Source organism: Callorhinus ursinus, unplaced genomic scaffold (assembly GCF_003265705.2).
Source record: "Callorhinus ursinus isolate GAN/ISIS: 27379988/994484 unplaced genomic scaffold, GSC_fseal_2.0 scaffold19, whole genome shotgun sequence".
NCBI classification, from domain to species: Eukaryota; Metazoa; Chordata; class Mammalia; order Carnivora; family Otariidae; genus Callorhinus; species Callorhinus ursinus.
The window spans coordinates 19,519,171-19,535,734 of NW_027397081.1; the positions used below are offsets into that span (position 1 = coordinate 19,519,171).

General features: G+C 46.1%; 2 protein-coding genes across 7 annotated transcripts in view; one reads left to right on the plus strand and one right to left on the minus strand.

Annotated features, from left to right (window-relative positions):
• GRAMD1B (GRAM domain containing 1B) overlaps positions 1–3,813 on the plus strand; it is a 252,697-nt gene extending 248,884 nt beyond the window's left edge. The window contains exon 21 of the mRNA XM_025893601.2: positions 70–3,813. Within this exon, the coding sequence (XP_025749386.1) occupies positions 70–116 (47 nt within the window). The 3' untranslated portion in view covers positions 117–3,813. The remainder of the gene's footprint in view (positions 1–69) is intronic.
• Positions 1–13,595, minus strand: part of SCN3B (sodium voltage-gated channel beta subunit 3) — a 63,500-nt gene extending 49,905 nt beyond the window's left edge. For 2 of the 6 annotated variants that reach the window (XM_073903886.1, XM_073903885.1), the window contains exons 1-4: positions 13,128–13,406; positions 12,474–12,555; positions 4,228–4,391; positions 1,176–1,401 (exon numbers count right to left, since the gene is read on the minus strand). In XM_073903886.1, coding sequence (XP_073759987.1) covers positions 1,176–1,401; positions 4,228–4,391; positions 12,474–12,555; positions 13,128–13,358 — 703 coding nt within the window. In that variant the 5' untranslated portion in view covers positions 13,359–13,406. Of the gene's footprint in view, positions 1–1,175; positions 1,402–4,227; positions 4,392–12,473; positions 12,556–12,827; positions 13,407–13,505 lie in introns of those variants that run through there. The other 4 variants (XM_073903889.1, XM_073903884.1, XM_073903887.1 and 1 more) reach the window with 4 other exon arrangements.
• Between the last annotated feature and the right edge of the window lie 2,969 nt (positions 13,596–16,564).

The following is a 16,564-nucleotide window of genomic DNA, read 5'->3' on the forward strand; positions in this document are numbered from 1 at the left end:
GGTGGGGAAGTTGGGATTCTTGGGAATCCTAGGAAGAGCCCTATCTTGACTTTGACCTCTTCTTTCAAGCCCCACACCTATTGCCTGCTCACCATTCTGCATCTTGGGGCAGCTAATGCTAAGAAGATGCTGGAAATAGAATGCCTGAGAAGAGGCTAAGAAAAATGGAACCATGGTTTAACCTGGATGAGAAAACACACAAGGAGGTGCATGTATCAGTCTTCTGACACTTGAGGGAGTGTTTGCAAGGGGCTGGGAGCCACAGTTCCCGGAGTCCCTTGAAAGCACAACAAGAACCCTGCATGAGAACACTCAAACCTCGCCATCACAATTCTGGACTGGATTAAAAGAGAAACATTTAAGTTGGGTTGAGGAAAGGGCTTCCCCGTCCCCCTAACAAGAAACTAGCTGTGGGAAATCTGAAGATTTTCAACTAAAGACTAGAAAGTTTTTTCTCCCAGCTGAGAATGAGGTTATGTAATGAGAGATGCCAGGGATGGGGAAGGAGGGTTGCTTGTGTGATTATTGGGGGAGGGGCGGCGGGGGGGGGAAGAAGACAAAAGGCTGTCAAGCTTTGGTTTAGAACAGTGGTTCTCAAAGTGTGGTCCCCAGCAGCTCGGGCATCTCCTGGCAATTGGTTAGACGTGCAAATTCCCAGGCTCTATCTACAGAATCAGAAAGTCTGCATTTTAAAAAGTCCTGCAGGGAATTTTGAGGCTTGCTGAAGTTTGAGCACGGCCCGTTCAGGGATATGTATGGCTTACATACAGGAGGGTTTGATGACCTCTAGATAACCTCATGAGATTTCTCTATGCCCATCGAGTCAGGGATTCAACATAAGCCAGAGAAGCAGGTGCTGCTGATTTGGCACCTTTAGGCTTCATGGAGGCTGTCCTCCTTCTCTAAGGATGAGAGTTAGAGGGTGAAGGAACAGGTCATTCTGTCGTCATCTCTGAGCCTTTCCACTCTGAAGAAAGGCACCGAGAGGCAAGCTGTCAGGCAGCTTGCAGGAAGCTGACCGCTAAAGGAAGACAAGTCAATGGTGACATTTTTAGATATCACCATTCCCAATATACGGGTTTTGCACTCCTCAAGGGTCTCATTTGTGTGGAAACCCACTATCCTCCCTCCCGCCAAGAGCAGGGCACCCCCGAGACCCTGTGCCCCAGCCTCACCCTCCTCGGTGACTCGGAGGGGGATCAGCCGTGTAGTCTTCACAAAGGGGCGGTGTGCCTCAAAAGCAAATTCCCGGGACACGTTGCAGGTGTAGAGGCCGGAGTCGTTCAGAGTGACGTTAAGCACAGTGATGGACACATCCTGCAAGTCTTTGCTCCCGTTCCACTGCAGGCGTCCCTGGAAAGGGCTCTCCACCTCCTGCTGGCCATTCCGATACTCATAGATCTGCAGGTAGAGAAGCAAAAGAGAGTAGGGCCGGGAGAGAAAACTGGGTAGGAGAGCCAGGATGCGGACAGGGCAGAGCACAGGAGCAGAACTGTGCCCCAACAGGGAAGAAAGGGGACAGTGTTACAAGGGGAGATCCCTAGTGTGGGAGTGGGATGAGCAGGCTCAGAGGAGGGCAGGGAAAGACGAGCAAAGGTAAACAGGTATTGGGGCGTATGGACACAGCAAAAGAAGAGGCAGAAAGGGGGAGGCAGGAAGAAGGATGGCAGGAAAAAAGAGGTGCAAAGGAAGATAACAAACAAAGGTGAGTGAAGGGACGCCTGGGTGGCTCAGTCGTTAAGCGTCTGCCTTCGGCTCAGGTCATGATCCCAGGGTCCTGGGATCGAGCCCCGCATTGGGCTCCCTCTGCCCATCTCACTCCCCCTGCTCATGCTCTCTCTCTTTCAAATAAATAAATAAAATCTTTTAAAAAAAATTTTTTAAACGGTGAGTGAAGCATACAGGAGACCAGGAGGGGGATATTGAGAGAAAGGAAGAATTGGAAGGAGACAGAGAGAGAGCAAGAGAGAGTAAGATGTGTCATGGGCGCAGCCGGTGAGAGAACAGAGCAGAGACCGAGAAAGGCAGCTTCCTGAATCACGAAGGCATCTGAAAGTCTTGACCTCAAAACTTGACGCTCTGATCTGGTTCTCACTGAGAGGATGTGGTTAGTCGGGGTCAGGTCACAGGAAGGGGACCCAGGACGCAAAAAGTGTCACAGATGAGCAGAGCTGCCAACTGATATGCACACCTCAGGTCTTTCACTTTGGGCTGAATTAGAACGGAAATACGGTCTCAAAACTTCTTTTCTCAGACACCCCCACCTTCTGATTCTCTACCGCCGTACTGTCCATTCTAGTCTCCACTTGGCATGCGTGGCTACTTACATTAAAAATTAAATGACTAGAAATGAAATAAAATGTACAATTGCATTCCTCTGTTGCACTAGACACATTTCAAGGGCTCGGGGACCACCTGTGGCCAGTGGCTACTGCATCGGACAGTCCAAGTACGGAACATTCCCACTGTCACAAAAATTTCTCGGAGACAGCAGTGCTTTGTATGTACACTACAACTTTTTTAAAGTTTCTTTTCGTCCTTCTGAGTCAGCCTCTACTCACTTTGGGCAGACCCGGCAGCAGAATCGGTGGCGGGCATACAACAAGGCCTGAGGTCAATGCGGGCCTTCGCATCTGGTCCAGGCATCCGGGTTCCTGTAACCTGGGGGCTAGCCCGGTCACCATCAACTCTGAGTGAACCCCGAGATTTCAGGGAAGTCTACTGCCCCCAGTGCTGATACCCGATTGGAGCACTCAACTCCACCCTGCTATTGTCTCCATTAAGTCTTTGTAGAGAAGAAACTTACCTCCAGGAAGGTGGGACAGTGCAGTAAAAACTGCCTTGTATCCCTGGTTCGAATCTAAGCTCTCTTATTCACTTAACTCCTTTGGGCGCCTCACTTATGTCCGTATACCTTTTCTCTAGCAAACACATTGTGCTTCCTGTATTCCAGGGCTATTCTAAACACGTTAAAAATTAAAGCTAACAACTTTGAAGGTAACAATTCTCTGAGGTAGCTATGGTTTGCACCCCCATTTTAGAGATGAGGACACTGAGGCACAGAGGGGCAAAGCAAATTGTCCCAGGGCACAGAACCTATAAGTTGTGGAATCCAGACTCAAACCCAGGCAGCGAGTTTCCAGAGTCAGTGAAAGTCTGAGGAACGGTCATCCCCAAGGTGGTATTCAAAGCATGTAACAACCAATCAGAACTGACATTAGCCACAGCACAGGGCGGGGACTTGGAGGCTCCCTGCTCTGTCAGGGTGATCCCTTAGTCTCTAGAACATGGGGAGGTCTGGAGGTTCCTAGTGGGACCGATGGTGGTGAGGCCACTTGGGAGGCTTGGCACAGCAGGTATCCACTATAGAACTATTTTAGTATTGGGACGCCTGGGTGGCTCGGTCGTTAGGCATCTGCCTTCGGCTCGGATCGTGGGGGATCTCAGGGTCCTGGGATCGAGCGCCACATCGGGCTCCCTGCTCCGCCTCGGTGAGAAGCCTGCTTCTCCCTCTCCCACTCCCCCTGCTTGTGTTCCCTCTCTCACTCTCTCTCTCTCTGTCAAATAAAAAATAAAATCTTTAAAAAAAAAAGAACTATTTAAATATTTTACTCATGGACGCGGCTGTACTGGGTATACCAGTTGAAAAGCAGCTTGGAGGAGGTGGGGGGGGATGGGGTAATTGGGTGATGGGCATTAAGGAGGGCACGTGGTGTGATGAGCACTGGGTGTTAAACGCAACTGATAAATTACTGAACGTTACATCTGAAACTAATGATGTACTATAAGTTGGCTAATTGAATTTAAATTAGGGGAAAAAAGCAGCTTGGTCATCCCTATCATTCTTATTTCACTGGGATCGTGAGATTTCAATGAGCTAACCTACGCTATTCCATTAATGACGCTGAGTGTCATTTCAACGTTTCTACTAAGTCAATCCATCCACTACGTTGGTGCAGAGAATTAAAAACATCTGCGAAGCGCCTTATCGGGTGAGGAGCGCACAGTAGGCTCCGAGCACTATTTCTCTCTTCTCCCCCTCGCCCTGCTTGTAACCAGGAACGCTTGCAGCTGAGCTGGGCTGTCAGTCATCTGCTGGGGGGCTGTCAGTGCTTTGAAAAGAAAGAGCCAGTGTTTGTCAGATTTTCGTTCCCCAGACTCTCAGGAGCCAGGCACATAACAGCAGAGGCAAGCAAAAGGAAGGCCAGAGTCAGCAGCCAGACATACAAGGAAATCTTTACCGCCCTCAGGCCTGTAGAACCACTCCACCACTGTGGTGGCCTCCACCTCCTCCCTCTTCATGCAGGAAATGCAGCGCAGCTTCATGGGGTTGCCCTGAACGGCCTCCGTCTCCGAGGGTACTTCCACACACACAGGGACGCAGACGCTGACTGCAGAGAGGCCGGTGACAGGGAAGGAACAGCAGGTGTTGGGGAGGCAGGCACCAGGAGAACAGCATTGGAGAATAAGAGGGAGGGAGAAGAGACAGAGAAGAAAGAATCATGAGACAAGCTTGAAAATCGCATGTACATTTATGTATATCTTCACCTGTGCTCCCCAAGGATGCACGCTCAAAGCAGGCAGGGATTGGGCTAGAGGGGCCATGGGTGACCCGGAGTTCACTGCAAGCCTCCCAGGATGCAGTTAGGATGTGGCGCAGCCCTGAGCCCTGCCCTCAAAGACTAGAGTCTAGGTGGGAAACAGGGCACACACACCCATCCACTGACCACCCATGCACCCCTTCATTCAACCACCGTTCACTGAAGTCTCCTCCATGCCAGGCCTGATGCTAGGCTGAGACACAAAGATGAACGAAACACTAACCACACCCTAAAGGCATCGAGAATCTAGCAGGGAACACATACTCCTAAGTATCATGAAATGGGCCATGATGAGTGCTATGCTGGCGATGTGCTCTCTGTTCCCAGAGGAGGGCCAATTATTCTTGGTTGGACAGGGGAGAGAGAAAGAAAAGGAAGATGAGCTGGGGTGTAGAAAGGGAGCGAGGACCACACCGTGAAGAAGACCTTTGTATGGCCTTCACAACATGAAGGGTCAGAGATTCGCAAGCCATGAAGAGATGTGATTATATCTGAATTTTATGAAAAAAAAAATTGTAGTTAAGGGCGCCTGGGTGGCTCAGTTGGTTAAGCGACTGCCTTCGGCTCAGGTCATGATCCTGGAGTCCCGGGATCGAGTCCCGCATCGGGCTCCCTGCTCAGCGGGGAGTCTGCTTCTCCCTCTGGCCCTCCGCCGTCTTGTGCGCTCTCTCTCTCACTCTCTCTCTCAAATAAATAAAATTTAAAAAAAAATTGTAGTTAATTCTGATGCCTGGTTGGGGATGGAGCAGCAGTGAGGAAGACAAGTGAACCGACCACTCGGCTGGAGTGATGCTTTTTGCATAGGAGTGGAAGAAACAAATCTGGAGAGAGGTCGGAAGTGGGGGGCACCGTGCATGCCTCACGGAGGTCTGGACTTACAGTCCCTGCCCTCTAGGAACTTGTAACCCATAAAAAAAGGCGAGGGCATCAAACCGTACTTTCAGAATGAGTCAAAAGGGGAATGTGGCTGCCAACAAGGCAAGTGCAAATGTGGGCTGCTTTAACAGATGTACAATGTGCAGAACGAGGGATAAACAGTACCTCCCTACCGTTCAGAACAAATCTGGACCATTATGATCAGTTCAGGGTGTCACAGTTTGCAAAAGGAGGTTTTCCAATGAGTGCACGCCCAGAGGGGCACAAGATGGAGAAGGATCTGGGGACAAAGTCTGGAGAGAAACAGATGTGAGGCTGAGGGGTGCCTAACTTGGACACAGAACTTATCTGTCTTCAAATATTTGAAGGCTGGCCTGTGGAAGAGAAAATAAATTCTGTCCAATTCCGGAAGTTACAAGAAAGTAAGTTTAGCTCATTAAAAAAAAATAATAATAATTTTCTGGTGCTGAAGCTATTCACAAATGCAAAAAACTATTTGGTAAGAGTTTACGCTTCATCGTATAGAAGACTAAAAAGTGGGATGTCCAGGAAGGATTCTTCTATCAGGACCTCTAAGGCCCCTTCTGATGCTACCTTCTCATGAACTAATAATAAAAACAGAACCCCTAAAAGTGAAATAATACGCATTGATATTTAAAAGCTAGTACACTCTAAATGGTTAGTCTGTTTCTGTATTGGCAGGCAGTTCATTCTAACAGCGGAGGAAAGCTTTATTTAGAGCTTAAAATGAGATTGACCAACTAATTGAGTCAAAAAATAAATTACATTTGACCGGCTTCGAAGGCAAAAAATGTCGTTATTAAACACAGAGTTTAAAAAACAAATGGCACTAGGATCTGTCACCCCACTGATTGCCAGGGTTAATCTGGCTGATGTGTCTGGCTAAGCAGGTGCCCCCTTCCTCCCTCACCACTCCGTGTGCATCCCTCCCAAAACTGTGCACTCAGTCAGAGGACAACCTTATAGAGGAGGACCGTTCTTTGCTCAAGGGTATATGAGTAGTTGTGCTCGCCTGCTAGAACCTCCAAACAAGCTCTCAAGGTCCATTTGTAAAGGAACATAGGGTAGTCAAGCTTGCAAGACTCCAGACATATCCAAAGAAGGCACTGCATATAGCAGTCTGCCTTTCTTTAAAAACAAACAAACAGACAAACAAACAGAGTGGTACTATGATGAAATTTAAAACATCAATGTAAAATAAAATCAATTGGTTTTAAAACTCCCAAGCAACCTGGGGCTGGTCTTATCAGGCAGTCTGCAAGAGAGTCTCCTGCTTCTGCATATGGACCATCACTTTTTGGGGAGAGGGTCCATATCTGGAGAGAACTGATCAGAAATACTTTCAGAATGTGATGTGTTTTGGGGCACCTGGGTGGCTCAGTCAGTTAAGCATCTGCCTTTGGCTCAGGTCATGATCCCAGAGTCCTGGGAATAAGTCCCGCATCATCGGGCTCCCTGCTCAGCGAGGAGCCTGCTTCTCTCTCTCCTCCCCATTTGTGTTCTCTCTCACTATTTCTGTCTCTGTCTCTCTCTCTCTCACATAAATAAATAAAATCTTAAAAAAAAAAAGAATGTGTTGTGTTTGAAGTCTTGATTGTTGACCTGGTTGAAAAAAAAAGGGAGAAGAAAGTGTGGTCTGTGCAAAAGTTTGGGAATGAATAGAGGTGCAGAGAATGTGCATTGAGAACTCTGTGTAGCAGGCAGCCTTGGGACACGTTCATATTTAATGAGACATGGTAAAGATAAGTTAGTTCAATGATGATGACTTCAAAGCAGCATAGGAAAGTATACCAAGGAATGCACAGTTACAAATACAGAGGCAGGATGAAGATGTATTTGGCAACTGAGGGCCTGGGTTTATCTACTCTTTAAGCCCTGAGACTCAGTTTATTCATCAACAGAATGTTGAAAATAATATCTATCTAATGGAATCATCATGGAAATTCTATGGAATGATTTATATGAATGGGCTTTGTACACATATCACCTGTTAAGGTATTTTGCCCTTCATCTGTTTGTTCACCTATTCAACAAATATATTGTGTGCTTATTGTGTGCCAGGCACTGTTCTAGGCACTGACAACACAACAGGGAACAAAACAGAAACCATCCCTGCTCTCATGGAGTCTACATTCCAGGGGAGGGTGAGAAAAAGAAAAGACATTACATTATAATAAGTGCTACTGGAAAAAGTAAAACAGAGTAGAGGGGCATAGGCACACTGTCCTCATTGAGAGGGTAACAATGAGCAGGCACTGAAGGAAGGAAATGAGGGGAAAAAAGGAGATGTATGAATATCTGTGTGGAAGTGTGCCAAATAGAGGAAATAGCACTGTGGGGGTCCTAGGGTGGGAGTGTCTGTCAAAAGCAAAGAGCACAATAAAGCACAGGGAACAAAGTGGAGAAAGAAGGACACATAATCTCGGGCCAGATCATGGCTGGTCTTGTAGACCACAATTAGAACTTTGACTTTTGCTCAGAGTGACTTGGAGAACACTGGAGTATTCCGAGTGGAAGAATCATATGATTTATACAAAATTACATGATCTGACTGCTATGTTGAGAATAAACTGAAGAGGTGAGGAAGGACAAGTGTGGAAACAAAGAGAATAGTTAGGAGGCTGGTACATTGATCAGACCGAGAGATGGCTCAATGGTTTTGCTTGGATGAAGGTGGTAGTAGAGCTGTTGGGGTTTGAAAAGGAATAATTTGCTGGACGAACATCCTCGAAAAGGTGACAGGTGATGTGCTTTAGTGAACAAGTAGATGAACTGGTCTTAAATAGGAGCACAGTTAGTTCATTTATAGTTAAAGGAGGGAGGACAGAATATATGTAGTCGGGAGGATCACAATGGATAGCATGGCAGTCCCTCTTTTTTCTGAGTTGCTCCTGAGTTGACAATAATCCAAGATATCATCAGAGAACGAGTGCTACTGATTCCCTTCTCATAGAGTTCTGCTTATGAGGATCTGGATAGTACATTGCAAAATGGCCACAAAATTCTCTCATCTCTCTTTGCTTGCCCTTTGCAATATGACATGCTGCTCCTTCCATCAAGAGGTGAAATCTGTTTCTCCACCCCATGGAGACTGCCTCTCTGTCTATGAAATCCTCTAGAAATCCAAGAAAGCTTGTACATATGGTAGGTATTCAGTCCACATTGCTGACTGTAAATAATAAACTGCTAGAATAATCTTGGCCAAAATCACTTCACTTTTGGTCTCTTCTTCAATTTCCATAGTAATAATGAGGAAACTTGGGGCATCTAGGTAGCTCAGTCCATTAAGCGTCTGCCTTCCACTCAGGTCATGATCTCAGGGTCCTTGGATCGAGCCCTGTGTCGGGCTCTCTGCTCAGCAGGGAGACTCCTTCTCCCTCTCCCTCTGCTGCTCCCCCTGCTTGTGCTCTCTCTCTCTCTCTCTCTCTCTCTCTCTCTCTCTCTCAAATAAATAAATAAAATTTTAAAAAAATGAAGAAACTTCTAAGAAGGTAGAATATGATATTATTACTAATGATTACATTTAACTAAGGAATAGTATCAATCTATTATGCAGTGGAGAGCAATGTGTTTTGAACCAACTCCTCTAATTTTTTCTTCTTTGGGCATTACTATATTGCCCCTCCTGAGCTTGCTCTAGAATGCTTTCCTTTGTGCTAAGATAATAAAGGCTTTTTTTTTTTTAACAGTTGTCAAACTGTTTTTCTTTTTTGTTTGTTTTTGTTTTGTTTTTAAGATTTTATTTATTTATTTGACAGATAGAGACATAGCGAGAGAAGGAACACAAGCAGGAGGAGTGGGAGAGGGAGAACCAGACTCCCCACCAAGCAGGGAGCCTGATGCGGGCCTTGATCCCAGGACCCTGGGACCATGACCTGAGCTGAAGGCAGATGCTTAATGACTGAGCCACCCAGGCGCCCCAATAAAGGCTTTGATTAGAATGTAAATACTCGGTGCACCTGGGTGGCTCAGTCGGTTAAGCGGCTGCCTTCTGCTCAGGTCATGATCCTGGGGTCCTGGGATCGAGCCCCACGTCCGGCTCCCTGCTCAGCGGAGAGCCTGCTTCTCCCTCTCCCTCTGCCTGCCGCTCTGCCTACTTGTGCTCTCTATCTGTTGAATAAATAAATAAAATCTTAAAAAAATAGAATGTAAATACTTTCCAAAAGACAGTAATAAATGAAGTTATCTGTAGATATTAACACCCTAAAATGATTTGTCTATCAGATGAGCCAGTGACTTAGCAGAGCCTTGAAAGAACGGGATGCAGGAAGATGGGCTGCTGGGAGAAGAGAGGAAAACATCCCTCAGCACGGCAGACGTCTGGGAGAGTGGACCTGGGACCAGAGGCTAAGATCTGGGCGAGTGGACCTGGGACCAGAGGCTAAGGAGCCTCTGAGGAAAAGCAAGGCTTGGAGGAGGAGAGGATGGGTGGTGGCTCAGAAAAGGGATGAGGGGACAGATACCTATCTGGCAATCCTGCAGAGTAGCACATGTGTCCATAAGAAGTGCTAGAACAAGTACTAGAAGACTGAAATCAGAAGACAAGAGTTCTCTAGCAAGTCCTTCCCTCTCCCTGAGCTCACTCACCTCTAAATTAGAAATGATACTATTTTCCCCTGACTATCCCCAAGGATTGATACAGTGACCAAAAAGAAGTAATGGATTGAAAAATGCTTTGTAAACCATAAAGCACCAGGGAAGTGTAGAGGTTTTTTAAATTATTAGTATATACGTTATTAAAGGAAATAAGGGGAGTTTTTTCAATAGATGCAGATGATAATACAACAGAAAAGATTCTTTCCATTCATATTGGCATCATGTGAAAAATCAGCTTGGGAAGGGAGAATGTATCTAGTCGAAGTGGCTTCCAATACTAGAATTACATTCAAATAAAACGAAATTGCATTTGTGAAATGAGGTCCTTTCTCTTACATCTGATGACCAAGTTTCCCGAACCATCCCTCTTTCCTTCTGCAGCTTTTAAGTTTCGTGACCCAATGTTCTGGTTATAAAGAAGCTGAGAATTAGCTAGGATGGGTGTAATGTACACACTTCTTTCAAAGGTTTTATTTTGGGGTGGGGTGGGGAGTGGGAGTGAGGAGAGGGGTGGACACTGCCATGTTTAGCAATATTCTATAAATACTTCCTTACTATTCAGTCTTAAACATTATCTGCCCCAACTTCCAAACTTCACATATGAGAACCAGATACTCTAAGGTTGTTACATAGCAAGCTAATGGCAGAGCTAAGACTCCAAGCCAGGCTTTGTAAGTCCTAAGAGGTGCTTGGAATAAGGCATGCTCACCTCCTCCACTGGAATTCAGGCAGGGATGCTAAAAATTTAAATTGAAGTTTGGGAAGAAAGCCTCTGTAGAACCCTTTAGAAGGCTCTCTGCAACTTCATCTCCCCATTGCTTTACTCACACTCTTTCTTATACAGCCAAACCAACCTCTCCTAAGCCTCATGTCCCTAGCCTTCGCCTCCCCTGAGGAAATTCCAGCCTTAAATCTTCAAGGTAGGTGAGATCATTGGCAGCCTATTATGTCTGCTTCATCTTCAGGTCTAGTCTACTCTACTGGGGATGGATGGCAGTGGGTCTGCCCTTGGGACTGGCATTATTCTCCCTCCTTGTCCTTCCCGGACTGTCTCATCAGGCATTTTGTTCAACAGGAAGCTTGGCTTTGCTTTTGGTCACATGCAAAATCCAGATAATGCTGGCAGCCAGTAAGTCCTGGAGGCTTAATAAAGTGATCCTAAGGCAAAGAGGCAATTCCCATCAGCATATTTGCCACTGCACAGGCAGAAATGAGTTTCATGCCAAGCATGGGAGAATAATCCCACATGCCTACTTTCAATAAAGCAGGTGGGCACAATCACTTCTAATTATCCTGGTTATGGATTTTTAGCATAAAGAAAGGTAAAAGCATGGAAAAGGGGGGAATGTAGAAGATCATGTGAAGCAATATATCAACTGAAAAGCTCCTATATGTGACCTGAGGATCTAATCAGAATCACCAAGACAGGGATGCCCAGAAGTACAGAACCACCAAACACACACACACACACACACACACACACACACACACACACACACACCTTCACCAATCCATTCAAATGCCCATTCTAACATGCTCAGATATATGCTAACACACACATTCAAACACTGAGGCACATACATCCACAGAGTAAACCATTCTCTCAATCACATATTCAGACGTTATCATGTAGACTCATTAACTCTCTCTACACACAAGCAGGCACTCCACTCCGACACTCCTCTGCTTAGCCTTACTGTTGCAAGTGAAGGTCTTCCTTACTTAGAGGGAGAAGGTCACCTTATTTCCTCACAGCAAACAAGAAGCTATTCATTTTTGAAAGCAAAAAAACATTGCTCCCCAAACACCAAAGCACATTAGCTTCATATGTTCATGAAAAAGAATAAAGATGCAATGCCCAGGTGCCTGTTTATTAAAGACATAGCTGCAAATGGCTGAAGCCTATTTTCCTTATTAGATTTAAACAAATGGACCAACAGCTAAAGTGTTTTCATTCTCAAAATGCATGCATCCAGCTTTTGAAAAAAGACATGGGAATTAATCTGAAGACTGACTGATTCCTCACTGAAAAATGAAATGTAAATGCAACCAAGATTTTTCATAATGAACGTGGCTGCATTCCCTTTCAGCAAAGGAAAAGGGGAAAAAATACTTTGGAATTAACAGGAAACAGGAAGAGGGGTGGAAAAACCACCAAGGGTAGCTCAGGAATACAGCAGCAGGAGTGAGGAGGTGTTTTTTCAATCTCAAAATCCCAGCTCTCATGGAACCCCTATGGATCTCCATGTCTGGCAGACAAGCATAGAGGGAAGCCAACCAGGGCTCCTTTCTGTCACAAACGACATGAATTAAGTGTTATCATTGTTAGCATTATTACTGTTATCTGCATCTCTCGCACGGCAGGGTGCTGGTACTTACCCCAGAAGATGAGCACGAGGGAAGCCAGGGGAAACAATCTGTTGAAAGCAGGCATCTTTTTTCCGGAGGGTAGCTTCCCGGGCTAAACAGAGAGATTCCGGTCAACAACTCGCCCTCTCAGATACTTTCGAGGAAACCCTTTGGGACGAACTGCCCCAAGGGGGCGACTTTCTGACTGAAATAAGGGTCAAGCGCTGGCGACTGGGGAGGCTTTCCGGGCTTTTCGAGCCGGGCGGGGATTTCAGCTCCAAGCTACCCTGGCGCACAGCCCCAATTCGAGGGAGCGGATCAGCAGCTTCGCGCGCTCTCCCCGGAGCCCGTTGCTGGGATCCGGCTCAGCACCACGGACAGTACCTTCCCCGCCCACCCCGGAACTTCACAAATTCCAGTCGCTCAGCTGCTTGTCTTGTTTGCGCCTCGGTGACAGCTCAGCTCCGAAGAGAGCAGCAAGGCTGGCTCTAGGCGGCTGGGCTATCGAAGGGGTCCATGTTGATCCACCTCTCACCTCCCCTGGGAATAGCTATGCTCAGACCAGGATCCACCAAGACCCAGGAGCTTCGGCTTCATCCGCCTGCACCGGCTTCTCCAAGCTGGGCGTGCCCCCCAACCCGAAGCCACCCGGGCCACCCGTCTGAGCTCCAAAATTCGTTCCACCTCGGTACTGTCCACACCCGCCCTCTGCTCCCCGGGAAGGTCCGGAGGGGCGGGGAAGGAGGCGGAAGCTCCTGTCGCGCTGCCGATCTCAGGGGGAGGGGACAGGGAGGGTGGGCCCCTTCCCCGGAGCTCGCCCCGAGATAACGCCGGGGCCCCGATCCTGGGTGGCGGGTGACCAACTGCCCTTCTCCAGGTCCCCCTTGACCGCGTATGTTCAGTCAGCCTTGACATGCGCAGGCGGCTGTCCACCCCCACCGCTACCACGGACCCACCCCTTGTGCACACACTCCCCACCCCCAAACAGGCGTGCCCTTCCCAGGGCAGAACACGGCGGCAGAGCGAGGGGCGGGGCTTGGAGCGGCGCAAACTCCTCCAGACCTCGCGGTTTCTCTGCTAGCTTGGCTGTCTCCAGGTCTCCCTTTCACATCCCCGCAGCTCTCCCCAGCCAGGGCACACCTCCTCGCACCAATTCACACCCTCCAGGCAACCGCACTCCTGCTCCCGCACAGGCATGCTTGCCTCCAGCTCCGGGAAGGGGAGGGCCGAATCTCTTTCAGGCAATGATGTCATCTGTAATGTACACTGTACACGAGAAGCTCCGGGCTTCTCTCCCCCGACCCCATCCCCTTCTGTTCTCCCAATCTATTCTGTCTAGCCTTGATTAATTAGTTCCGGGCACACTGAACACAGCAAGATAATCCCTGCTTAGGAAAAGTGGGGTAGGGGTGAGGTGCACCTGTTCCCATGTTCACCTCCTCATCCAGTGAGGTGATCCAAAGGTTAGCGCAAGAGTGGTGCCGTGGGTGGGAGCAGCTCCCTCTTGCTCTAATCGCTTTTTTTCTTTTCCTTTTTTTTTAGTTTAAAAGCAGATAGATTGTGGTTTGGCTTCTTCCAACTCTTAGCCACTCCCTAGTCCTAGCAGCTGTTTCAGCGCCCCCGGCCCATCTCTGGAAGGGAAACCTGAAACTTTAAATTCAAACTCTGATTTGTTATAAATTCAAACTGACATAACAGATTAGGAATGCCTGGAAGTGAAATGAAAGATTAATACAAAAATCTCCCCCTCCCCCTTCTTATTCCCTCCTGCTCCCTTTCCAAAAGGGGAAGCTTGACACTGATATTCCAAAAAAGAACGGGAGAGTAACAGCTGACTGTAAACGAACCACAGGCAGGAAATTCTCTTTCCTAACATATGACAGAACAGCAGAAGGTCGCCAAGATAGGACCTTCTTCCTGGGCAGGGAGCCACCAGATCATAAACTCTATGTTGTTTTTGAAGGCCAGCCCTTTGAAGCACAGTGTATTAAGCTTGGAAGATGTGTTAAAGTTGACTTAATTCAACCTGTTCAATTCATGAATCCCCCAAGAACATTCCTGATGAATAGACTCAACCCTTTCTAGTGGTAAGAGCTTACTACTTCCCAAGTTAGTCCCTTCTGTTTTTTTAAAAAAATATTTTATTTTTTTATTTGAAAGAGATAGCGAGAGAGAGCATGGGGGGGGAGGGGCAGAGGGAGAGGGAGACTCCCCACTGAGCAGGGACTATGCCAGACTCTATCCCAGGACCCTGGGATCATGACCTGAGCTGAAGGCAGATGCTTAACCGACTGAGCCACCCAGGTACCTGTCCCTTCTATTGCTTACAGAAGTTCTTCTTTACATTCAGTCGAATTCTGTACAGTCCTCTTCCCCCCCTAAGTGGTCCCGAAACTGTTTTTGTCACTTTCTCAGGAGGATTTGTAGTTTGTCAGCATGATTCTCAAAGTGACATTTAGAATAGGAAATGATGTTCCCTGTGTGGTCTGACCAGCATAAATCCAGGGGAATTATGGCCACGCTTGCTTTAGAGGGTATGTCTATTCAAATACATTTACTGCCATATCTCACTCATAATGAGCTTGTGGTCAATTAAAATTCCTAAGTATTTTTCACTTGAACTGTTGCAGAGTCATTTTTAGTTATACGGGGAATTTTGGAAAAATGATTATGAACCTACATTCATTGCTGTTAAAATTTATCAGTTTCAACTAATTGTCACATCCTGTTAATACTCTTATTGAATCCACATTCAATCATCCAACATATCTTTCTTCTTCAGCTTTGTTTTTCTCTAGGCTTGACAATCACCTGATCCAAACGTAGGTGTTTTTTTTTTTTAATAGATAGGGGAAAATAAAAACAAAGAAGAGTCCATTGACATGATTTTGGAGACCTCACTCTAGCTTGACAATGAGCTACTAATTAGACTTTTTGATATGATTGCTCAGTCACAAATACTGAAATGTATCTCTCTATTTTCCATACCTATAGCATGACACATCCTGAAAACTTAACACAGAGGGTGTATGTGAGAAAAATTACATTGATAATGGTCCAGGGAAAAGAGGTAGGATCGATGGTTTACACTTACATGGAAATAGATTTTCAGCAATATATTTCAAATGATTCCAAAGTGAAATGAATTACCTTTTGTTATGTTCACGCAGTTGTTCTCCAAAGAATTACTGAGATGTTGCAGGAAAAAAAAATCTTCTATAGGTTAGAAATTTGGAAGAGATTACTGATAAAGTTCCAACAACCTTTGAGATTCTATGATTTTATTGAAAGTCCCATCCAAATACATAGAGCAACTGAGATATTTTCAGTCTGATAAATCTGTCAACACCACCCCTACAACCACCCCCACTACCACAGTGGGAACTGGCTTAATTTTACATAATTTTTCTTACATCCATTTGTGCTATTAGGAAATAATCACAATGTTCTTTTCTAAATGTTTACCTGTCCACTTTGAGGATTTTCTATGAGATTTTAGAAACAGCATATTTGCCTCTAGTTTGCATGTGACACTCTCTCTTCTATTGAAAATAGGAGCATTTGGTCTTTTCAGTTTTCTGACATTTCCTTTGATTTTTGGCAGTGGCTCTCCATCACTCTTGAAAGTACCTTAAGTTCCCTGAAGTACATTCTGCCTTGTTCTAAGAATTTTTAACTCATTTTAATTGTTTAAGTTATGCCTTCCTCCTTTCTGCCATTTTGGTTTCAGTACTTTTTTTACTGTTTTGTTTTTAATCTTTTCCAATCTTATGATCATCTTCCCTTTACAGCTGATGATGAAACCATCCATTTTAGTCTACAAACAGTAGCCAGAGCACTTTTTGTATTTTATAAGATCATGTACCTTTCTTGCTTAAAGTCCTTCAATGGCATTTCATTGCACTTAATAAAATCTAGACTCCTCACCATGGCCTAACAAGGCCTGCCCTAAGGTCTGCCTAGATTTTCACACTTGTGTCTACCATTTCCTGTCTTGTTCACAATGTTCCATTACACAAACTTATTAAACTTTTTCTCATCATAGAGCCTTTGTGCCAGATGTCCCCTCTTCCCGGAATGCTCTTTATCCTGTGGCTGGTTTCTTATCATTAGGGTCTTGC